Source organism: Dendrobates tinctorius, unplaced genomic scaffold (assembly GCF_039654945.1).
Source record: "Dendrobates tinctorius isolate UK_male_01 unplaced genomic scaffold, ASM3965494v1 ptg000165l, whole genome shotgun sequence".
In the NCBI taxonomy this organism is placed as follows: Eukaryota; Metazoa; Chordata; class Amphibia; order Anura; family Dendrobatidae; genus Dendrobates; species Dendrobates tinctorius.
Window position 1 is genome coordinate 15,849,692 of NW_027361832.1, and position 26,252 is coordinate 15,875,943.

The following is a 26,252-nucleotide window of genomic DNA, read 5'->3' on the forward strand; positions in this document are numbered from 1 at the left end:
CCTCTTCCATCTTGAGATTATTTAAAAACAATGAAAGATGAGCCAAAATTCGCACGCCGATAGGTGCGCGGTTTTTCCGATTTCCTCTTTTCAGCTGCAACGGCCAAAACCCAGTGATCGTTGAGCTCTCGGAGACTCTTCACTTATCCCAGAAGGCACTGGGAATATGCAAATGATCTCCTCAAGACTCTTCCCCTGTTTTTCCGATTTCCTCTTTTCAGCTGCAACGGCCAAAACCCAGTGATCGTTGAGCTCGCGGAGACTCTTCACTTATCCCAGAAGGCACTGGGAATATGCAAATGATCTCCTCAAGACTCTTCCCCTGGTTTCATGAATTGGGAGAAATTATTAAACTCTGCCGACTTATTTCCAGATGATGACACTCTGTCAGCAGTTGGCTATAGTGATCGTTCTTTATAGTTGAATTCATCAATATTGATAAACTTTTGACCTTTTACATATGGCAGCCTTTAGTACAGTGCAACCAGAAAAAAGTTGCAGTAACTTCCCAAATAACACTAAAGTCATGGACAAAAGGTATGTAATATTGTCATGGGCCATAATCAAAGAGTAAGCGTACAAATAACCAGGGCTGTGGAATCAGTAAGGCCGGTTTCACATTTGCGCTTCAGGGCGCAGCGACGGCCTGCGCACGGCTGCTGCTAAGCCGCGTCTCCGCCGGTAGCTCCGCCTCCGGGTGCATGATGCTGCATGCGTTATGCGTCCCCTATCTTTATCACTGAGGACGCAGGCCGTGCGCAGTATGCGTTTGGCGGTGCCTGCGTGCTTTTGACGGTGCGCCGAGCGTAACCAAATTGCAACAGGTTGCATTTGGCGTTGGTCGGCGCACCGTCAAAAGGACGCAGGCGCCGCCAAACGCATACTGAGCACGGCCTGCGTCCTCAGTGATAAAGATAGGCGACGCATGATGCGTCATGCGCCCGGAGGCGGAGCTACCGGCAGAGGCGGGGCTTAGCGGCGGCCGTGCGCAGGCCGTCGCTGCGCCCTGAAGCGCAAATGTGAAACCGGCCTAAGCCAAACCTCCGACCCCTCAATTTCCCTGACTTAGACTCCACAGTCCTGCCTCAGTACTGAGCATGTACATACCCTGACTACATAGCGCTGCCTCACTCCTGAGCATGTACATACCCCGACTCCACAGCGCTGCCTCACTACTGAGCATGTACGTACCCTGACTCCACAGTCCTGCCTCACTACTGAGCATGTACATACCCTGACTCCACAGCGCTGCCTCACTACTGAGCATGTACCTACCCTGACTCCACGGCACTGCCTCACTACTGAGCATGTACATACCCCAACTCTACAGCGGTGCCTCACTACTGAGCATGTACATACCCCGACTCTACAGCGCCGCCTCACTACTGAGCATGTACATACCCCGACTCTACAGCGCCGCCTCACTACTGAGCATGTACATACCCCGACTCCACAGCGCCGCCTCACTACTGAGCATGTACATATCCCGACTCCACAGCGCCGCCTCACTACTGAGCATGTACATATCCCGACTCCACAGCGCTGCCTCACTACTGAGCATGTACATATCCCGACTCCACAGCGCTGCCTCACTACTGAGCATGTACATATCCCGACTCCACAGCGCTGCCTCACTACTGAGCATGTACATATCCCGACTCCACAGCGCCGCCTCACTACTGAGCATGTACAGTCATGGCCAAAAGTTTTGAGAATGACACAAATATTAATTTTTACAAAGTCTACTGCTTCATTTTTTCTAATGGCAATTTGCATATACTCCAGAATGTTATAAAGAGTGATCAGCTTAACAGCAATTACTTGCAAAGTCAATATTTGCCTAGAAAATGAACTTTATCCCCCAAAACACATTTCAACATCATTGCAGCCCTGCCTTAAAAAGACCAGCTAACATCGTTTCAGTGATTGCTCCATTAACACAGGTGTGGGTGTTGATGAGGACAGGGCTGGAGATCAATCTGTCATGATTAAGTAAGAATGACACCACTGGACACTTTAAAAGGAGGCTGGTGCTTGGCATCATTGTTTCTCTTCTGTTAACCATGGTTATCTCTAAAGAAACACGTGCAGTCATCATTGCACTGCACAAAAATGGCCTAACAGGGAAGAGTATCGCAGCTAGAAAGATTGCACCTCAGTCAACAATCTATCGCATCATCAAGAACTTCAAGGAGAGAGGTTCCCTTGTTGCCAAAAAGGCTCCAGGGCGCCCAAAAAGACCAGCAAGCGCCAGGACCGTCTCTTAAAAGTGTTTCAGCTGCGGGATCAGCCACCAGCAGTGCAGAGCTTGCTCAGGAATGGCAGCAGGCAGGTGTGAGTGCATCTGCACGCACTGTGAGGCGGAGACTCTTGGAGCAAGGCCTGGTCTCAAGGAGGGCAGCAAAGAAGCCACTTCTCTCCAGGAAAAACATCATGGACAGACTGATATTCTGCAAGAGGTACAGGGAGTGGACTGCTGAGGACTGGGGTAAAGTCATTTTTTCTGATGAATCCCCTTTTCGATTGTTTGGGACATCTGGAAAACGGCTTATTCGGAGAAGACCAGGTGAGCGCTACCACCAGTCTTGTCTTATGCCAACTGTCAAGCATCCTGAAACCATTCATGTGTGGGGTGGCTTCTCAGCCAAGGGATTGGGCTCTCTCTCAGTCTTGCCTAAAAACACAGCCATGAATAAAGAATGGTACCAGAATGTCCTCCAAGAGCAACTTCTCCCAACCGTCCAAGAGCAGTTTGGCGATCAACAATGCCTTTTTCAACATGATGGAGCACCTTGCCATAAAGCAAAGGTGATAACTAAATGGCTCAGGGAACAAAACATAGAGATTTTGGGACCATGGCCTGGAAACTCCCCAGATCTTAATCCCATTGAGATCTTGTGGTCAATCATCAAGAGACGGGTGGACAAACAAAAACCTTCAAATTCAGAGAAAATAAAAGCATTGATTTTGCAAGAATGGACTGCTATCAGTCAGGATTTGATCCAGAAGTTGATTGAGAGCATGCCAGGGAGAATTGCTGAGGTCCTGAAGAAGAAGGGTCAACACTGCAAATATTGACTTTCTGCATTAACTAATTCTAACTGTCAATATAACCTTTTGCTACTCATAATATGATTGCAATTAGATTTCTGTATGTGATAAAAACATCTGACAAACACACATAAAAACCAGAGGCCAGCAGATCATGTGAAAATATAATATTTGTGTCATTCTCAAAACTTTTGGCCATGACTGTACATATCCCGACTCCACAGCGCTGCCTCACTACTGAGCATGTACATATCCCGACTCCACAGCCCTGCCTCACTACTGAGCATGTACATATCCCGACTCCACAGCCCTGCCTCACTACTGAGCATGTACATACCCTGACTCCACAGCGCTGCCTCACTACTGAGCATGTACATATCCCAACCCCACAGCACTGCCTCACTACTGAGCATGTACATATCCCGGACTCTACAGCACTGCCTCACTACTGAGCATGTACATACCCGACTCCACAGCCCTGCCTCACTACTGAGCATGTACATACCCGACTCCACAGCCCTGCCTCACTACTGAGCATGTACATACCCCGACTCCACAGCGCTGCCTCACTACTGAGCATGTACATACCCGACTCCACAGCCCTGCCTCACTACTGAGCATGTACATACCCGACTCCACAGCCCTGCCTCACTACTGAGCATGTACATATCCCGGACTCCACAGCCCTGCCTCACTACTGAGCATGTACTTATCCCGACTCCACAGCCCTGCCTCACTACTGAGCATGTACATACCCCGGACTCCACAGCCCTGCCTCACTACTGAGCATGTACATACCCTGACTCTACAGCAATGCCTCACTACTGAGCATATACATACCCCGACTCCACAGCGCTGCCTCACTACTGAGCATGTACATATCCCGACTCCACAGCCCTGCCTCACTACTGAGTATGTACATACCCCGGACTCTACAGCCCTGCCTCACTACTGAGCATGTACATACCCCGGACTCCACTGCCCTGCCTCACTACTGAGCATGTACATACCCCGGACTCTACAGCCCTGCCTCACTACTGAGCATGTACATACCCTAACTCCACAGCGCTGCCTCACTACTGAGCATGTACTTATCCCGACTCCACAGCCCTGCCTCACTACTGAGTATGTACATACCCCGGACTCTACAGCCCTGCCTCACTACTGAGCATGTACATACCCCGACTCCACAGCGCTGCCTCACTACTGAGCATGTACATACCCCGACTCCACAGCGCTGCCTCACTACTGAGCATGTACATATCCCGACTCCACAGCGCTGCCTCACTACTGAGCATGTACATACCCCGGACTCTACAGCGCTGCCTCACTACTGAGCATGTACATACCCCGGACTCTACAGCGCTGCCTCACTACTGAGCATGTACATACACCGGACTCTACAGCGCTGCCTCACTACTGAGCATGTACATACCCCGGACTCTACAGCGCTGCCTCACTACTGAGCATGTACATACCCCAACTCCACAGCGCTGCCTCACTACTGAGCATGTACAAAACCCGACTCCACAGCCCTGCCTCACTACTGAGCATGTACGTACCCCGACTCCACAGCCCTGCCTCACTACTGAGCATGTACATACCCGACTCCACAGCGGTGCCTCACTACTGAGCATGTACATATCCCGGACTCCACAGCCCTGCCTCACTACTGAGCATGTACTTATCCCGACTCCACAGCCCTGCCTCACTACTGAGCATGTACATATAAAGTGTTGCGCAGATTCGTCTCAACTAAAAGCCAAGATCATTAGATCAGGAACAGAACAGACATTTATAGGACATTTCATAACTTTCACAAATTATTCTGAAAACATTTACAGCACATCCTGCACTGTACTACTGACTCCAATTTATTATATATTTTAGGAGTCTGTCCAGCGTCGGACTGGCCCACCGGAGAACCGGAGGATTCTCCGGTGGGCCCTGGCATCTGGTGGGCCCTGGCACCTGCTGGCATACAGGGCCAGCAGTTGCCTAGGGCCCCCGCTGCTCCGGGGGCCCCCAGCCAGTGGTGTGTCGCACACCATGCAGCTGCTATGGGGGCCCCTGCCAGCGGAGCAGCAGCGGGTGTCAGGAGGCAGGAGCTCCTGTCCCCGCTGCTAAAGAGAAATGAATATTCACTGCGAAGCAGTGAATATCATTTCAGGTCTCCACCCCCCAGAGGCCCCGCCCCCAGCCCAGTAAGCCGCTCTGCAGACTACAGCTGTAAATCAGGGCCGGCGCCGCCCTCAGTCCTCTCTGCTCCTGGCTCACAGCCAGTGCGCGATGACGTCACTACATCGCGCACCCGCTGTGTGTCTGGCAGAGGGGGCAGCTCCTGACACTGAAGCCGGGATCAGCGTGGGAGCGAGGAGGAGAGGTGAGTGTTTTTTTTTGGTTTTTTTTATATCTCTCTCGCTCTCTCTATCTGTCTCTATCTATCTATCTATCTATCTATCTATCTATCTATCTATCTCTATATATCTCTCTATCTCTCTTATATCTATCCATCTATCTTTCTATCTCTATCTATTATCTATATCTATCTATCTCTATATCCATCTCTATCTATTATCTATATCTGTCTATTTCTATATCTATCTTTATCTATCGCTCTATCTTTATATCTATCTTTCTATCTCTACATCTATATCTATCTATCTATCTCTATATCTTTCTATATATATCTCTATATCTATCTATTATGTCTATCTATCTTTCTCTATATCTATCTATCTTACTCTATCTATCTCTATATCTATTATCTCTATATTTATTATCTATCTAGCTACCATCTATATCTATCTATCTTTATCTATATATATCTCTATCTAATATCTATATCTATCTATCTCTATACCTATCTATCTATTTATCTATCCGTTATCTATCTCTATATCTTTTCTCTGTATCTATCTATCTCTATATCTATATCTCTCGCTATCTATCGCTCTATCTCTATCTCTATATCTATCTTTATATCTATATATCTATCTCTATCTATCTCTATATCTATCTCTATATCTATATCTATTTCTCTCTATATCTATATCTCTCTATAGCTATCTATCTATATATCTCTATCTATCTCTATATCTATCTCTCTGTATATCTATCTATCGCTCTATCTCTATATCTATCTCTATATCTCTATATCTATATATCTATCTATTTATCTCTATATCTTTTCTCTGTATCTATCTCTCTCTATATCTATATCTATATCTATCTATATATATATCATCTCTATATCTATATCTATTTCTCTCTATATCTCTCTCTATATCTATCTATCTATTTATCTCTCTATATCTATCTCTCTGTATATCTATCTATCTTTCTATCTCTATATCTATCTCTATATCTATCTATCTTTCTCTATCTATCTATCTATCTATCTATCTATCGCTATCTATTATCTATATCTATCTCTATCTATCTATCGCTCTATCTCTATATCTATCTTTCTATCTCTACATCTATCTCTATATCTATCTTTCTATCTATCTCTATATCTATATCTATCTATTATGTCTATCTATCTAGCTATCTCTATTATCTATATCTACCTATCTCTACATCTTTCTATCTTACTCTATCTCTATATCTATCTGTTATCTCTATATTTATTATCTATCTTTATCTATCTCTATCTATTATCTATATCTATCTATTTATCGATCTCTGTATCTATCTCTCTCTATATCTATCTACCGCTCTCTCTATCTCTATCTATCTTTATATCTATATCTATCTATCTATCTCTATATCTATCTACCTATCTATCTCTATATCTATCTCTATATCTATATCTGTTTCTCTCTATATCTATCTCTATATCTCTCTCTCTATAGCTATCTATATATTATCTCTATATCTATCTATCTATATATTATCTCTATATCTATCTATATCTATCTATCTATCTATCATCTCTATATCCATATCTATCTCTATATCTATCTATCTCTATATCTATCTTTCTATCTAACACTATATCTCTATATCTATCTCTATATCTCATTATCTATCTATCTCTATATCTCTATCTCTCTCTTTATCTATCTATTGATCTATCCATCTATCTCTATCTCTATATCTATCTATTATATCTATCTATTATCTCTATTATCTATATCTATCTATCCATCTATCTAGCTATCTCTATATCTCTCTCTATATCTATCTATCTTTCTAACTCTATATCTATCTATCTCTATACATATCTCTATATCTAGCTATTATCTCTATATCTCTATATCTATCTTTCTATATCTATCTGTCTCTATATCTATCTCTATATCTATCTATCTCTATATCTATTATCTCTATATCTATCTATCTATCTCTATATATATCTCTGTCTATTTTTATTTATAGCCATCTATCTATATATATTTATCTCTATATCTATCTATATATGTCTATATTAGTATTATTGTTATTATTATATCTGTATATCTCTATCTATTATCTATCTCTATCTATATATCTATCTCTATATCTTTCTATCTATAGCTATCTATCTCTATATCTATCCATTATCTATTTTCTATCTATCTCTATATCTATCTACCTATCGATCGATCTATCTACAGTATCTATCTATCTATCTTTCTTTCTATATCTATCTTTATATCTATCTCTATCTATCTCTATCTATCTCTATGAATCTTTCTATATATATATCTATCCATTATCTACTTTCTATCCATTATCTACTATCTATCTCTATATCTATCTATTTCTACATCTATCTTTTTTATCTATATCTATCTAACTCTATATCTATATATCTATATAGCATTATACCCTATGAGGGGGCAGCATTATTCCCTATGAGGGGGGCAGCATTATTCCCTATGAGGGGGGCAGCATTATACCCTATGAGGAGGCAGCATTATACAATATGAGGAGGCAGCATTATACCCTATGAGGAGGCAGCATTATACCCTATGAGGGGGGCAGCATTATACCCTATGAGGGGGGCAGCATTATACCCTATGAGGGGGGCAGCATTATTCCCTATGAGGGGGGCAGCATTATTCCCTATGAGGAGGCAGCATTATACCCTTTGAGGAGGCAGCATTATACCCTATGAGGGGGGCAGCATTATACCCTATGAGGGGGGCAGCATTATACCCTATGAGGGGGGCAGCATTATTCCCTATGAGGGGGGCAGCATTATTCCCTATGAGGGGGCAGCATTATTCCCTATGAGGGGGGCAGCATTATTCCCTATGAGGGGGGCAGCATTATTCCCTATGAGGAGGCAGCATTATACCCTTTGAGGAGGCAGCATTATACCCTATGAGGGGGGCAGTATTATACCCTATGAGGGGGTGCATTATACCCTATGAGGGGGTGCATTATTCCCTATGAGGGGGGCAGTATTATACCCTATGAGGGGGGCAATATTATATTTTATGAGATGGCTGCATTATATTCTATGAGATGGCTGCATTATACTATGTTAGGGGGCTGCTTTATATGCTATGAGGGGGCTACCCCAACTCCTGCTACATAATTAAGACATGTACAACCTTATATTATACCCGGATATTAGCGTGTTTTACCGCATAATTGGTGGTCTGGTATTTAACTCTATGCAGCTACATAGTGGGCCCCAAGAATGATTTTCTCTGGTGGGCCCAATGTGTTCCAGTCCGACGCTGAGTCTGTCTATTTTATACCGACTCCACTAAAATGGACTCCAACTCCTCAACTCTGACTCCACAGCACGGCAAATAACTACTGGAGAAGTGGCAGAAAAATAGGAGATGTCAGGAGTGAGGAGGACTCTGTGGCAGACGGAATGTCGTCCGCGTAGCTATACAGTCTAGATCTCTTTTTTTTTTTTTTTTTTTTCGTTTTTTTGTTAATACGTTTTTCATATAACACAATGATACACATAATAATACATCACAAACTGTTCTGAGGTTCATCCCACCACAGTAATGCCTGCTTATCCTTTATAGCCCTCTGTAACATGCCTAGATATAAGACAATATCGGCGTGATGTTTGCCTTTTAAGGACCAGAATAAATATATGGAACATTTTTTTCTAAGAACGTGCATGAGTACAATACAAAAACATATGATGAGTTCAGTGCAGACAACTAATGATAACATGCACACCGACACCGCCATTCAGACCCTCCAAACCCACTGTCATCGTGAACTTGGGAGGTTACTGGATCACTGTGGAGCAAATTGCTCCTTCTATATGATCTTACATGGACTTACAGAGCTTTATCTGTCATTTCCAACCACCTCCACCGTACTTTATCAAATTAGTTTTCATATTTTGTGTTGGTGTACAAGATCTTATACGGCAGAACATAGTTATTGACCAGTTGCACCCAGTGAGTAACTAATTGTGTATCAGACGACTGCCAGGCCATAATGATTGGTTACTTGTAGAAAAAAAGTGTAAAATTAAAAAAGATATTTTCGTAGGGTCCCGTTATTACCTCGACCATTATACCAAGTAAACCCGAGGAGACCGGATCGTAAGAAAATCTAATTGTTCAGGCATAAAGAGAAGTATTTCTGTAATTTTAGAACTTGACCATACAGAATATGCCACTGTCTGCCATACATCTGACACACAAATCACATGGACCCGCACTTATTTTCGTAAGACTTTCAGGCATGTAATACACAATACCTAGGAATTTGGACTGAATCAGAATAACTCTGGTGCTCACAACTGAAGTGTAGTAATCGCCCCCAACCTTCTGCCAATCCTCCTCTGTCAATTTGTCTATTATTGAAACAAATAGACAAAGCGGCAAATCACAACGAGGTGATTATTATGGGGGACTTCAACTACCCCGACATAGACTGGGAAACTGAAACCTGCGTATCTCAGAAAGGAAACCAATTTCTGTCAGTGACCAAGGATAATTATCTGTCACCACTTGTGCAGGGCCCAACTAGAGGGACAGCCCTTCTGGACTTAATTTTAAGCAACAGGCCAGATAGAATAACAGAAGTACGAGTCGATGGGCACCTAGGGAACAGTGACCACAATATCATACAATTCCACGTGTCCTTCAGTAAGGTGCCCTGGAAGGGGGTTACGAAAACGCTGAATTCAGGAAAGCAAAGTTTGATCAGCTTAGAGAGGACCTTCGCCGAATTGATTGGGACAATGTCCTAAAAAATAGAAGCACAGAAAATAAATGGGAAATATTTAAATCAGTTTTACACACCCACTGCAAGCTAGTCATACCGTACAGAAATAAAAGGGCTAGGAACAGGAGAACACCAATGTGGCTAAATAAGGATGTAAAAAGGGCAATAAATAACAAGAACAAGGCATTTAGGAAGCTAAAACAAGAAGGCAATGAAGAAGCATTAATAAGTTATAGAGAAAAAAATAAAATGTGTAAAAAAAAAACAAATACACTTAGCAAAAGTGGAAACTGAGAGACTCATTGCTAAGGAAAGTAAAACAAACCCCAAACTATTCTTTAATTACATAAACAGTAAAAAGATTAAAATTGATGGTGTCGGCCCTGAGGGTGAAATCATAAGAGCGATGTGGGAAAAGCAAATGTTTTAATTACTTTTTTCTCAACTGTGTTCACACAGGAAAAGGATTTGCCAGGGGAAATGCAGAGTGATAATGTAAACTCCCCATTAAGTATTACCTGCCTAACCCAGGAAGAAGTGCAGATCCGCCTTAGGCTAGTTTCACATTAGCGCTTTTAAGCGCAGCGACGGCCTGCGCACGGCCGCCGCTAAGCCCCGCCCCCTGCCGCGCCTCCGCCGGTAGCTCCGCCTACCGGCGCATGACGCTGCATGCATCCTGCGTCCCCTATCTTTATCACTGGGGGGCGCAGGCCGTGCGCAGTATGCGTTTGGCGGCGCATGCGTCCTTTTGACGGTGCGCCAACCTGCGCCAAACGCAACCTGCTGCAGGGGTGTAAAAGGGAACCTGGAAACTATAGGCCGGTAAGCTTAACATCTGTTGTGGGTAAAATTTTTGAAGGGTTTCTAAGGGATACCATTATGGAATATCATAATGTTAATAAATGTTAGATAATAAAGATTATTATTAAATCAGACATGGAAAAAGACTTAGGCATCTTAGTCAGTAAGAAGCTAAATTGGAGTGCCCAGTGTCAGGCAGCTGCCACCAAAGCAAATAGGGTCATGGGATGCATTAGAAGAGGTCTGGGGACACGAGATCAAAACATAATTCTCCCTCTGTTCAAATCACTCGTCAGACCACACTTGGAGTATTGTGTGCAATTTTGGACTCCGGTGCTCAAGAAAGACATTACTGAACTTGAAAGGGTTCAAAGGCGGGCTACTAAAATGATAAATGGAGTTGGTTCACTACAATACCCTGAAAGGTTATCAAAATGAGGTCTATTTACTCTAGAAAAGAGAAGACTTAGGGGAGACCTAATATATATGTACAAGTATATCAGAGGGCAATACAGAGATCTCTCCAATGAACTGTTTGTACCAAGGACTGTGACAAGAACAAGGGGGCATTTTCTTCGTTTGGAGGAAAGACCATTTCTGCACCAGCATAGAAGAGGGTTCTTCACGGTAAGAGCAGTGAGGCTCTGGAATTCTCTTCCTGAGGAAGTTTTGATGGCCAGCTCACTGAATGAATTTAAGAAAGGAATGGATGCTTTTCTTGTGAGTAACAGTATAGAAGGTTTCGAATAACAGAATATTATAGGTAGATGGTTGACCCGGCTTAGGGGAAGGAATTTTTTTCCCTATGGAGAAAATTGGCTTCTACTCTGTGGGTTTTTTGCCTTCCCCAGGATCAACAATGCAGAGCAGCTGCACTAAAAATAGGCTGAACTAGATGGACATAAGGTCTTCCTTCAGCCTTCAAAACTATGTTAAGTCAGGCATGTTCAACATCCATTTAACTTATTAAGTGGTTTGGTAGAAAAGGACTGTAGTAATGTGTCTTGCCTGAGTCGGGTACACTTGTGGTCACCAAGGTCATCTCCAATTTTGAGAACCTAGTAGATGCCTGTATATTCCCAAACTGAGCACATGCTGCATGGCGGAGCTTGAGATATAGAAAATTAGCGCTTTCCGGTAGTCGAGTTAGTGCAAATCGGTTAGCACATCCCAGTCCAGTGGGCATAACATTGGTCTGTGGCTACCAGACGAGATCGGGCGTACCGCCTCTTAACTGACGGCATCTGTGGCTCTGCTGTTGATTAGCAGGTCTGGCGCGTCATCACATGTGACTGAATGCCAGTACAATTTAAATAAAGTTACAAGAAGAAAGTTGCATGAAAAACAAAAGGCTAAAATATTAGTACATCCTTTTAACCATTTCATACAACCATAATGTACAATATATGTAATAAAGAATTAATGTATTTCTATTGATAAAGTGTTTAGAATTGAGAGTCCTCAGTGGTTGATACCATTTAATGGCTAACTGAAAAGATGGTAACAGATTGCAATATTTCGAGACTACTCAGGTCTCTTCATCAGGCTAGACTAATACAACATCTGAAGAATCACATATTTATGCTTAAAGCAGACAGAAATACTTGTCAATAGATAAGACAAGTGATGTGAAGCAGAATTGTCATTATGGGAGAGGGATAAACATTAATATTGGAACAGTTCATAGATAAGGAGTGTGATAGTTTTATTGTCCGCTGGGGTCCGGTTCTGTGTTGTGATGCCCCCAGAAGGTCTGAAGAGCAAATTCCTTAATTGATGTAAAAAGACATAAATCCATGCAACACATTTATTCCTACATTGAGTGTGTCAAAGGTCGTCAGAAATCATAAATTTATACTCCCAAACCCACCTGTCTCTCTGAGGACAATAAAACATCCAGACTCCTTATCTATGAACTGTTCCAATATTAATGTTTATCCCTCTCCCATAATGACAATTCTGCTTCACGTCACTTGTCTTATCTATTGCGTTATTTCTGTGCTGTTTTGTGCATAAATATGTGATTCTTCAGATGTTGTATTAGTCTATATACCTGTTGAAGAGACCTGAGTAGTCTGGAAAGCTTGCAATGTGTCACCATCTTTTCAGTTAGCCATTAAAAGGTATCAACCACTGAGGACTCTCAATTCTGAATATTCTTCTATGCACTGGCTAACATGGTACAAAGATATATATCTTTCCTTATTGATGAAGTGTGGATTTAAAAACAAAATGTAATCAATGTGTAAAAAGAGACAGTATATTTGAGGGTAAAAAGAAAAACAAGGGACAAAGATAATTGTCTCTGTGGTTGATGAAAGGAGAGATGTCTAAGTACTGGAATGATTATTGGAACAAATTCTTTTAGTCAAAATTAATAAAAGGAACAATAAAACGTAAAGGGTGGAAATTTAGTAGAAAATACCTTCTTAAATAATCCTGTAAACCGGAGTGAGTCGGGAAGGATTCTAACATGTTGGCTAAGATGAAAGACGTGGAGCCACCGGAGGAAGGATCTTAGTTATTATGGTTAACATGGTGCCGCAGTTGCGGATTCATCTTGATTCCTCCATTGTGGGATAATACTACCCAAATACGTGAGCAGTTTCCTGTTTTCACCAGTTTCCTTCCTTGGTTATGTCCCTCTTGCTCTTGGTGTCCCACTCTCTCCCATCTAGTAAGAGGCGACTGTCCCACTGCAGTGGCCGATAGACTGGAACGTGCGAATCCGTTTACACAAACTCTGCTGGATTACTTCGTAGAATCTGAACAACAAACCTGATACCCAATCTCGCCCAAAATACCACTTATAGTAGAAAATGTAAACGTGCCAAGTAAGGATTAAACCATAGTGGGCAAAGCAAATATTGAATGAGACCCCCGTAGCCGCTCCTGTACCATCATCCACACTTTCAAACATCCGGTAGATCTGAGTAGTTATGAATGTTTAGGCTGTGTTCACACACAGCGTTTTTTTAGTGGTTTTTACCGCAGTTTTCACTATAAAACTGCTATAAAACCGCTAAAAATAAGGTGCACAGTCATTTCTATGCATTTTGCACTTTTTGTGCACATTGATGCGTTTTTTACCGCGAAAAAAAACGCATCGCGGTAAAAACCGCAGCATGCACATTAATTTTGCGTTTTTTTCCGCGGTTTAGGCTTCTCCCATGCTTTTAGAAACCGCTGCGGTAAAAAACGCATCCAAACCGCGCAAAAAAACGCACAAAAACCGCCGCGGAAAAATAGCTGCGGTTTCTGGGAAGGGATTCAGGTTTTTGTGCAGGAATTTTCTGCAACGTGTGCACATACCCTTAGGGTGTTTTCCGAGCATTATCGGGTGCTTACCCAAGTGTCTTTGGCGAGCTCGAAAAATATGTTCGAGTCCCCGCAGTTGCATGTCTCGCGGTTGTTCAACCTAAAAAAACAGGCTTTCCCTCCATGTGTTGCGGCTGTCGAACAGCCGCGAGACATGCAGCCGGGGACTCGAACATATTTTTCAAGCACGCCGAGGACACTCAGTTAGCACCGAAGCATGCTTGGATAACACCTCATCTGAGCACATTCGCTCATCTAAGTGCATGGTGAACAGTTCTGGACTTATTGTCAGCAGCGGCATTAATCTTATTCAATCATTATAGCAATGTAACATGATGTGAACCTCAGTTCAAGAGGTGGCAGGAAAAAGCTGAAACTCTTCTATGGGGAAAAATAGTTGTGATGTAATTAATGATGGATGTGATAACATCATTGAATTTGTGGATAGGAAATCTGCAAAAAATTGCTCAGCGAGCTTAGTATGAATGCACTTTGTGTGTTCATTGTAGAACATTAATGACAGCAGGGCCCATCAGACGAGGGGGTGAATAGTCACGCGGTATCATCCTGTCTTGTGCTTTTCTTTTAGGGTCAACCAGACATAATCCCTACTCTAACAATTAAGGACTCCTCGAAGTATGGCACTTTTATCAATGAAGAAAAGATGGAGATCGGCAGCTCCAGGCCCCTGAAATCTGGAGACAAGATCACATTTGGTGTCTATAACAGCACCTTCAGGTAAGAGCATCTTTATTACTGAGGCTTTTTTTTTTTTCTCTTTTCTTTTTGGTGTAATTAGATGAAATTTCAGGAGTCCAAACTGAATAAATGTATTATAGGGTTAGTTATTCTACTTGCATAGTCCCATGTATAAGACCAGTGTAATTACATGAAGCTGGTAATATTTATGTGTTTTATAAAAAAAATAAATATCTATTTTCCGTATTTTTACGTGTCCAGCATTTCTAGTTATAATACGTATGTTTCACTTGGCACTCAATGTAGTAAAAAAAAAAATGGAACAGGATCCCATCAGAATAATGTAGGGCACAAGGTTTTGTATACAGTTAGGTCCATATATATTTGGACAAAGAAAACATTTTTCTAATTTTGGTTCTAAACATTACCACAATGAATTTTAAACAAAACAATTCAGATGCAGTTGAAGTTCAGACTTTCAGCTTTCATTTCAGGGTATCCACATTGAAATTGGATGAAGGGTTTAGGAGATTCAGCTCCTTAACATGTGCCACCCTGTTTTTAAAGGGACCAAAAGTAATTGGACAATTGACCCCAAGGCTCTTTGATGGACAGGTGTGGGCAATCCCTTCGTTATATCATTCTCAATTAAGCAGATAAAAGGCCTGGAGTTGATTTGAGGTGTGGTGCTTGCATTTGGAAGGTTTTGCTGTGAAGGAAACATGTGGTCAAAGGAGCTCTCCATGCAGGTGAAACAAGCCATCCTTAAGCTGCAAAACAGAAAAAACCCATCCGAGAAATAATGTTACAACATTAGGAGTGGCAAAATCTACAGGTTGGTACATCCTGAGAAAGAAAGAAAGCACTGGTGAACTCATCAATGCAAAAAGACTTGGGCGCCCACAGAAGACAACAGTGGTGGATGATCACAGAATAATCTCCATGGTGAAGAGAAACCCCTTCACAACAGCCAACCAAGTGAACAACCCTCTCCAGGAGGTAGGCGTATCAATATCCAAATCTACCATAAAGAGAAGACTGCATGAAAGTAAATACAGAAGGTTCACTGCACGGTGCAAGACACTCATAAGCATCAGAAGACTAGACTGGACTATGCAAAAAAAACATCTAAACAAGCCAGCACAGTTCTGGAAGAACATTCTTTGGACAGGTGAAACCAAGATCAACCTCTACCAGAATGATGGAAAGAGATAAGTATGGCGAAGGCGTGGTACAGCTCATGATCCAAAGCATACCACATCATCTGTAAGACACGGCGGAGGCAGTGTGATGGCTTGGGCATGCATGGCTGCCAGTGGCACTGGGTCACTAATGTTTATTGATGATGTGGCACAGGACAGAAGCAGCCGAATGAATTCTGAGGTATTCACAGCCATACTGTGTGCTCAGATCCAGCCAAATGCAGCCAAACTGATTGGTCATCTTTTCATACTACAGATGGACAATGACCCAAAACATAAAGCCAAAGCAACCCAGGAGTTTATTAAAGCAAAGAAGTGGAATATTCTTGAATGGCCAAGTCAGTCACCTGATCTCAACCCAATTGAGCATGCATTTCACTTGTTAAAGACTAAACTTCAGACAGAAAGGCCCACAAACAAACAGCAACTGAAAACCACCGCAGTGAAGGCCTGGCAGGGCATCAAAAAGGAGGAAACACAGCGTCTGGTGATGTCCATGAGTTCAAGACTTCAGGCAGTCATTGCCAACAAAGGGTTTTCAACCAAGTACTAGAAATGAACATTGTATTTACAATTATTTAATCTGTCCAATTACTTTTGGTCCCTTTAAAAACAGGGTGGCACATGTTAAGGAGCTGAAACTCCTAAACCCTTCATCCAATTTTAATGTGGATATCCTCAAATGAAAGCTGAAAGTCTGAACTTCAACTGCATCTGAATTGTTTTGTTTAAAATACATTGTGGTAATGTCTAGGACCAAAATTAGAAAAATGTTGTCTGTCCAAATATATATGGACCTAACTGTAGAAAAAGTTTCTCAGCTTTTTCCTGACGGGATGTAAGTCTTTTTTAGGCATGAGGTACATAGGTTATGCTTGTATGATGTTCTCCTGTGCTTTCCTCCAGGGTGATCTATGAGCCCCTAGTGGCTTGTTCCTCATGTCTAAATGGCGCAGAGAAGAGTTCTCTAACCCAGGACGTGCTGTTGTTAGGAGGCCACATTGTGAATAACTGGACTCCACTCTGCACACATCTGGTTATGACATCTGTGAAAGTGACTATCAAGGTAAATTAATCCAGTAGAGAGATTTACGCCGAAAAATAAGTCAGAAGTTTAATGGAAATGAATAGAAAAAATAAAGTATAGACTCAAAAATGTTTTCTTTCTAAAACATATATGTATATAAGTTTCCAAGCCACATGATGATGGCTGGAATAGGTTTACTTCCATTTTTCACGATCATTTTTCACGGTTGATAAATCTTCCTCAAATGCAGAACATTTATTTGTTTATATAGCGCTATTAATTCTGCAGCACTTTGGAGACATCATCACTGTCCCCATTGGGACTCACAATCTACTTCCTCGATCAGTAAGTTTTTGGAGTGTGGGAGGAAACCGGAGAACCCAGAGGCAAACACACGGAGAACATACAAACTCTTCAAGGATTTTGTATTTGGTGGAATTTGAACCCAGGACCCCAATGCTGCAACGAAACAGTGCTAACCACTGAGCCACCCTGCTGCCCATTATGCATCTATTTTTTTTTTTTTTGTCATTGTGCATGAGGGCGACTTTGTCTTCTAAAAACCTTAAAAAAAAAAAAAAAAAAAGCATTTAACGCATCCCATGCACATGCAATGAATGTCTAAGATGGGACTACACGTTAAGAATTGAGAGGCTTGGATCTGACGTTTGCTGTATCCCAATGGAGATATTGGCTGATTTTTTTTTTTTTAAAAAAGGTCTCTGTAATTTTTTTATTTTATGATCTCTCCTAATTTCAATTTAATGGTGCATTAAAATACTTAGCAATCGCCGTCTTTTCCAGTTTCCAGAGCCGCTTGGGCCCCATGAGGCGGCACTTCAGCTTTGCCTGTTCGCTGCTATGCGAGTTGGTGCTGCTTCCATCAGTGTGAGTGTAGGGAGCTTCAGAATGAGTCTCCATAGGTGTACAGTGGCACCCCTGGTGAAAATCACTATTATTGTGAACAGTTAAGCAAGTTGAAGATAAATTGATCTCTAAAAGGCCTAACGTTAAAGATGACGCATTTCCTTAGCATATTATGCAAAAAAATAAATATATTGTCATTTTTTACATTTTAAAAATTACAAAAAGAAAAATGAGTTGATGCAAAAGTTTGGGCACCCTTGGAGGTTTGTGTGCTCAGATAACTTTGACCAAAGTTTCAGACCTTAATTAGGCTGCTTTCACACTTGTGTTGGGCAGAGCTGCGGAGGGCTGCGTAGTTCCTCCGTTAAGACCCGCCCACTGCCACACCTCTTCATTCAGCTCCGCCTACGTCCGCATGCGTCGTTTTGGCGCTGCGCCGACCACAACAAAATGCAACATGCTACGTTCTATGCAATTCGGCGCAGTGTCAAAACGACGCATGTGGAGGCATCCGCATGCATTCGCATGTCCTGCGTACCCAATGTTAAAGATAGGGACGCAGGCAGACATAGGCGGAGCTGAATGGAAGAGGTGCGGCAGTGGGCAGGGCTTAACGGAGGAACTACGCAGCCCTCCGCAGCTCTGCCCTGCGCAAGTGTGAAACCAGCCTTAGCCTGTTAGGGTTTTAGCTTGTTCGCTGTCATCATTAGGAAAGACCAGGAAATGATGAAAATTTCTCAGCTTTATAAAAACCCAGCCTCCTCTAATCTTGAGCCAAAAAACTGCTGCCTAGCACTGTGAAAATGGTCTGGACACAAAAAGCGTTTACACGCTGTGATACTTTCAAAAGGGGGTGCTACTAGTTCCTCACCAGGCAGGGTGCCCAAACTTTTGCATTTTCCTTTTTGTAATTTTAAAAATGTATAAAATGACAATATATTTTTTTTGCCTAAAATACAAAGGAATTGTGTCTTCTTTATGTTCAGCCCTTTTACAGATCATGGCCTCTTCAGCTTGCTTAACAGTAATTTTGACCATGAGTGCCCAAATTTTTATATGCCACTATACATTGAGAAAGTGACTTCCAGTTCACACGAAGACTGCAGTATGAGCCGGGTAGTCTTTTTTCAGGTAATATAACCAGAAGCGGGCAGGGCCGGCGATGGGAACCAGGTAAGATGGTGAGTAAGTATTTTAATGCACTAACACATCATTTTGCATACAAAATGAGGACGGATTCTGAAATATGTCGTCTTTAATAACCTCTTGTTACCGCAGTGTAATCTATGCCATGGTCTTCTGATAATTCCGGCATCCTTAATACTTGGATTTCAATTGAAAGGCTCTTATATGGCAGCACAAGAGGTTTGTATGGAGAATGCACTACATGTTGTAGTTCTAAGCTAATGCGCGTAATACTGCTCCATAATGATGCCGGCAGTGCACCAACACCGCCACATAGAAGATCAAGCAGATTTACCATTGGCTCCGCAAGACAGTGAGTTCTGTTATACTCTGCTGTGTTTCAGAGTGGACATGAATAGCGATCGGCTCAGGGGAAGTGTCAGTCCCTTCCTACCGCATGAGTGAAGGGAGATCCATCTATCAAGTCGAATTGGACATAAGAGGAAAATTGTTTTCCTCGTCCTCAATCAGGAGATTCTTGCTGTTTGGTGTGGCAACACATGCAGATCCATGCAAAACAAAAAGGAATATACAAACCTGAACTGCGTTTATTATTGTCTTCAGGCGACTATGGAACAAATGGACAATTCCGCTCCTTATATCCAGTGTCTCCTTATATCACTTTCCGAGCCATATAGCGTAGTCTGGCTATCGCTGTCTTCAATAATATTATCCACTCTTATCTCTTCCACATCACCCAACAAGCATACCACCTGGTCCTTTGGAATCACACATCTGTACGCTCCCTCCACCCGACTCAGGACCACTGTCCGAGTACAGCCTCGGACACATCCACATCATGTGGAATATACCTGCACCTTCATTTCGGCACCGAGGACATGCGTTTTAGTCCAGCCTTGAACAGGACATCCGGGGACTTGTACACTGTGTATTATATAAAGCTGAGACAGTCTATACGATTCACTTAATGACAATTTTGCTATCCACTCCAGAGCGGATTCCCAGCTCTCATCCTCCAAGGGGCCCAACTCCCCCCCCCCCCCCAACTTAGCTCTGGCGCCAATTGGGAATTTCAATAGGAAAGTATGTAACAGATCTCCATACAGGGAGGATATAACCCCACTTGTAGACCCATTCCCACATACATACTCCAACACAATATCCCCCTGGATTTCAAGATGGCCACTCTTATTCTGAGCTATGAATGCGTTCTTCATCCGTGCATAATGGAACCCACCCGAGTCTCTGAGCCCAAATTCTGATTGTAGCTGAGAAAAGGATTTCAGTCCCTGTGGGTCCACAATCTGAAAAACAAATCCCTTTAGCCTGCCATTCCCCCAGTCCTCCCATGGACCTGAATTCTGGTAAGTTATTGTTATCCCAAATCGTTGAGAACCCAGTAACCAGGCCAGTAACCCCCTGAATTTGTTTAACCCTCCTCCATAGTTTATGTATCAGAGATAATGTGGGGAATAGTTTCCCAAACACCCCCAGTGAGCCATCCTCCAAGCATTGTACCACTGGACACCGATTTGTCAGTTTTTCCAAAATGTGTTGTATCCCGCTAGACGTTGCCTCAAGCGCCCACCCCCTCAAGTGCTGGCACTGGGCCGCAAGGAAGTATATTTCAGGATTAGGCAAGGCCAGATCCCCACCATCTTTAGGGCGCTGAAGGGTCTCCAACCTAATACGAGGGTGTTGCTTCCCCCACACCAAGCCCCTGAACAAGGCGTTTGTCTAAATTTCCCCAGAGATATCCAGACAGGTGCATTATGCAGGATATACAATATTTTAGGCATCAGAATCATTTTAATTAAGTTAACCCGGCCCACTACCGACAAGTGCATTTTTTCCTCTAACAGGCCATACCTAAACCCAGAAACCTCCCTTGATTGTCGAATTTTGGCGGCCAATGGTTCCACTGCCAGCGCAAACAAGAGGGGAGAGCGGACACCCCTGCCTCATCACTCTGTGAAGTTCTACCGTGTGTGATAACTTTCCATTCACTCTTATCCTAGCCAGTGGCTGCGTATATAATAACTGAACCCAATATATGAATTGTGGGCCAAATCCCAAACGAAGCAAGACCTGCCATAAATAGTTCCATTCCACACTGTCAAATGCCTTATGAGCGTCAAGCGACGCAACCACCCACTGGCCAGAGTTGTCAGCTTGCAACTGCTTATTCATAAAAGCCTTAGGTTGACAGTCGTAGACCTGTCGGGCATAAATCCAGACTGGTCTGGGTGTATTAACTTAGAAATAACACCCGACAGCCTAACCGTCAAACCTTTGCCAGGAGCTTCACATCCGTTGTAAGCAGTGAAATTGGTCTGTATGATTCTGGCATCTAAAGATCCTTATCTTCCTTTGGGATTACAACTATTATAGCTTCTCTCATAGACAAAGGCAAGATCTCCTTACTTTTAGCATCCTCCAACACAGCCCTAAGTCTTGGTATTAACACCTCTTCCATTCCTTTAAAAATCTCCACTGGAAGCCCGTCCGTCCCAGGTGCTTTTCCTTTCGTCATTGACCCCAGGGCCCTACTCAGCTCCTCATCAGTGATGGGAGCCTCCAAACATTCCCTATCATTCTCCAGTCTGGGAAGTTTAATCCCTTCTAAAAATGCCACAGTGTCCTCAACCGACGCTTCCGTCCGAGAGGAGTACAGATCTGTATAAAATTCAGTGAAAACATTCAAAATGTCCACACTTTCCGACACCCTGGTGCCATCCCTTGAGTACATAGAATGCGCGTGTGAGGTACCCCTCTAGGCCGAAGCCACCAGCGACAACATGTGTCCCACACTCTCCCCGTCCTGATGGGAATTCCAGCAGCTGGCTTTTTTTCTCCTTTCGGCTCGATCCAAGAAGATTTTATCTACATTCTTTTGGCACCAAACAGTAGTTAAAAGCGATGCCGATTCAATGGGTAATCCACAGAGGATAATTGAAAACACCCAAACGCATCACATAGGAAGAATGCTGCTAATATAGCAAATCAAGCAACAATCTACGTAAAGGATACAGCATAAGTTAACAGTTAGCACACAATGCCATGGCCAAATGCTATGACTCCTGACTCCTGCCCTTACAAGGGCAGTCCACTGCTAATCCTATATTGCACATGCAAATAGCATTGAGAGCAGGAGGATGTATGTCTATTAGCTTTAGCACTATGACCCTGTGAGCTCTTTCAACTGCAAAAATTTTTGTCACTGTAGCGTCCCCAATTTTCTCCCTCAGCCAGTTTTCAATAAACTCAGTAGGATTTCTCCCCTCTGCTTTCTCCGGCATCCCCACTATCCGGAGGTTGTTTCGTCTGGATCTGTTTTCAAGATCCTCATTTTTAGCAGCCAATTCTGACACTTGTGAGAGTTTTTTCTCCGCTTTTTGCAGTTTAACTACAGTCATGGCCAAAAGTTTTGAGAATGACACAAATATTAATTTTTACAAAGTCTACTGCTTCATTTTTACTAATGGCAATTTGCATATACTCCAGAATGTTATAAAGAGTGATCAGCTTAACAGCAATTACTTGCAAAGTCAATATTTGCCTAGAAAATGAACTTTATACCCCAAAACGCATTTCAACATCATTGCAGCCCTGCCTTAAAAGGACCAGCTAACATCGTTTCAGTGATTGCTCCATTAACACAAGTGTGGGTGTTGATGAGGACAGGGCTGGAGATCAATCTGTCATGATTAAGTAAGAATGACACCACTGGACACTTTAAAAGGAGGCTGGTGCTTGGCATCATTGTTTCTCTTCTGTTAACCATGGTTATCTCTAAAGAAACACGTGCAGTCATCATTGCACTGCACAAAAATGGCCTAACAGGGAAGAGTATCGCAGCTAGAAAGATTGCACCTCAGTCAACAATCTATCGCATCATCAAGAACTTCAAGGAGAGAGGTTCCCTTGTTGCCAAAAAGGCTCCAGGGCGCCCAAGAAAGACCAGCAAGCGCTAGGACCGTCTCTTAAAAGTGTTTCAGCTGCGGGATCGGGCTACCAGCAGTGCAGAGCTTGCTCAGGAATGGCAGCAGGCAGGTGTGAGTGCATCTGCACGCACTGTGAGGCGGAGACTCTTGGAGCAAGGCCTGGTCTCAAGGAGGGCAGCAAAGAAGCCACTTCTCTCCTGGAAAAACATCATGGACAGACTGATATTCTGCAAGAGGTACAGGGAGTGGACTGCTGAGGACTGGGGTAAAGTCATTTTCTCTGATGAATCCCCTTTTCGATTGTTTGGGGCATCTGGAAAACGGCTTATTCGGAGAAGACCAGGTGAGCGCTGCCACCAGTCTTGTCTCATGCCAACTGTCAAGCATCCTGAAACCATTCATGTGTGGGGTTGCTTCTCAGCCAAGGGAATGGGCTCTCTCTCAGTCTTGCCTAAAAACACAGCCATGAATAAAAAATGGTACCAGAATGTCCTCCAAGAGCAACTTCTCCCAACCGTCCAAGAGCAGTTTGGCGATCAACAATGCCTTTTTCAACATGATGGAGCACCTTGCCATAAAGAAAAGGTGATAACTAAATGGCTCAGGGAACAAAACATAGAGATTTTGGGACCATGGCCTGGAAACTCCTCAGATCTTAATCCCATTGAGAACTTGTGGTCAATCATCAAGAGACGGGTGGACAAACAAAAACCTTCAAATTCAGACAAAATAAAAGCATTGATTTTGCAAGAATGGACAGCTATCAGTCAGGATTTGATCCAGAAGTTGATTGAGAGCATGCCAGGGAGAATTGCTGAGGTCCTGAAGAAGAAGGGTCAACACTGCAAATATTGACTTGCTGCATTAACTCATTCTAACGGTCAATATAACCTTTTGTTACTCATAATATGATTGCAATTCTATTTCTATATGTGATAAAAACATCTGGCAATCACACATAAAAACCAGAGGGCAGCAGATCATGTGAAAATATAATATTTGTGTCATTCTCAAAACTTTTGGCCATGACTGTACATGGTCTTCTGCGGTGCTCACCCTCTCCTCCACTGCACCCATCCTTTTATCTGCTTTTTGCATGGCCGCATTTATGTTTGCCATGTCCCCCCGTACATCCTGCAGTTGCTGTGTCAAGGTGGTTAAAGTCTGCTTACATGAGACTAAAATGAAAACGTCTTTTAGGGTCGGCTCAGCCCCATGTTCTGTCTCCTTCTGGCCCCTAGCTGCAGCTGCCATCTTCTCATCTCCTGCCCCACTCTGTACCTCAGACTCTCCTCCAGAGAGTATGTCCTCCTCCTCCTCATCTTCTGGATCAGATACCGCTCCTGGGATCATGGCTGCCTCTCCCGCTCCTTCCTCCCGTGCAAATTTCTTCAGCTTTGCAGCCGCCTCCATGCGCCTCTGACATTCCTTAATTGCCCGCCATCTTGGACGCTGCCTCCTTCTCCCGAGCCAGCGTCCCGCTGTCTCCTCCGTGTCATCTCTCTCACTCTGCACCCTCCAGGTGCTGTCCTCTGGTGCCTGGGCTCTTCCGCTGCTATCAGCGGCTAAAAATAGTATTTTTAGCAGTGGCTGTGCAGGATAATTTAGGAAGCTTCGGCAGGAGCTCACTCCTGTGCGTCCGCTCACATAGCAGGCTAAAACGCTTTTTAGGTTTCAAAATGCTATTGTATACCCATTATTGGATTCCCGTTTTATCGTATGGACTCATTAATGGAACGTTTTGAATAAATTTTGAATTTTAACCTATTCTTTTGGTCCTGGATCACAATCCTTCACATGTTGTTCTATTGCCTCACTTGAGGATACCGGCCTTGAGGAATCATCTGGTCACCTCCATACTGACAATTTGCAAGCGTTTCTTCATGTTCAGTGGTGAACTGATGTCTTTTTCTATTCTATCTGCATCGCATTGATATGGCAGTACATCTCATTCCAGCAATTTGATACATTGTTTTCCATGTATGTAAAAATTATTGACTTTACTTACAGATTAATGTCTTTGGGTTCAAGCTGGTGCCTAAATCAATCAGCATTTTCCCATTTTCTTCCCGTTGACTTTAGTTACTACTATAATTCCCCAAATCAAATTGTATGTCGATAATGCACCGTCAAGTCGCCATATTACAGCATATTTCATGTTTTTACCTGGGCTTCACTGCCGATGTCACGTTGATCCACAGTGAGCTCCCCGCAGTTAGGCAGCGGGGAGCCGGCTGTCAATGATCATGACATCGGTAGAGACCCCCAGATGACAACATGAAATATTCTGTAATATGGCGACTTGACCATGCATTGTTGACATCACGGGAAGCAGGAAAATCGCTGGCAGGAGCAGTCTGTGATCACACGGAACCAGCAGAGGTTGAGTACAACAGGCAGGTACTTGGTTATTAGCACCTGAAGAAAAAAATTACTAAAGTCCCAGATAACCCCTTTAATATAGTCGGGGTTAAACCAAAGTGAAGTGTTTGTTCATATAAACACAGAGAAGTCTCATGCAGCAGCCACATATTCTTTTCCTAACCGGATCCACGTCCCTGTGTTTGTAAATTAGGCATTTCCTCTGACATTTCCCTTCCCGGCCTGATGTAGAAGATTTCACACCATCGACCATGGGTTCTTATCTGCTTCTGATATTCTGGCCTCGCTGTAAATGAGGGCAGCACAAATACAAGTAATCGCTGGAATATATGTGGCTTTTGTCATTTAGTTTAGAAATCTTACTTAAAAGGTGAAAGCCTTCCCTTAGGCCGTATGATGACATGGAACAGTAATGCAAGGTTTGTGTTATACAGTCCCATTCCTGCAATCTAGAACTAGTCTGGATGGACTTAGGAGCTCCTAAGGTTCAGCTGCCATTAAAGAGATTGTCCAACAGTTTTTTTTGTAAGTTATAGATTGATTAAAGATAATAAACAGAGGGCAAGTGTCATTCCAACAGCTCTGCGGATCCAGCATGGAGGTCTGCACTGGTTCCGGATGTGGCGTCCACACCTTCCAAAAGTCACAACACCGCTGGAGCGGTCTGGTGAC

General features: G+C 43.1%; 2 protein-coding genes across 3 annotated transcripts in view; one reads left to right on the forward strand and one right to left on the reverse strand.

Moving 5' to 3' along the window:
- The window catches only part of DECR1 (2,4-dienoyl-CoA reductase 1), a 188,556-nt gene that overhangs the window by 127,697 nt on the left and 34,607 nt on the right, over positions 1-26,252 (reverse strand). The gene's annotated exons all lie outside the window — the stretch shown is intronic.
- NBN (nibrin) overlaps positions 1-26,252 on the forward strand; it is a 110,790-nt gene that overhangs the window by 23,709 nt on the left and 60,829 nt on the right. For both annotated transcript variants that reach the window (XM_073550521.1, XM_073550522.1), the window contains exons 3-4: positions 14,903-15,051; positions 17,121-17,280. In XM_073550521.1, coding sequence (XP_073406622.1) covers positions 14,903-15,051; positions 17,121-17,280 — 309 coding nt within the window. The remainder of the gene's footprint in view (positions 1-14,902; positions 15,052-17,120; positions 17,281-26,252) is intronic.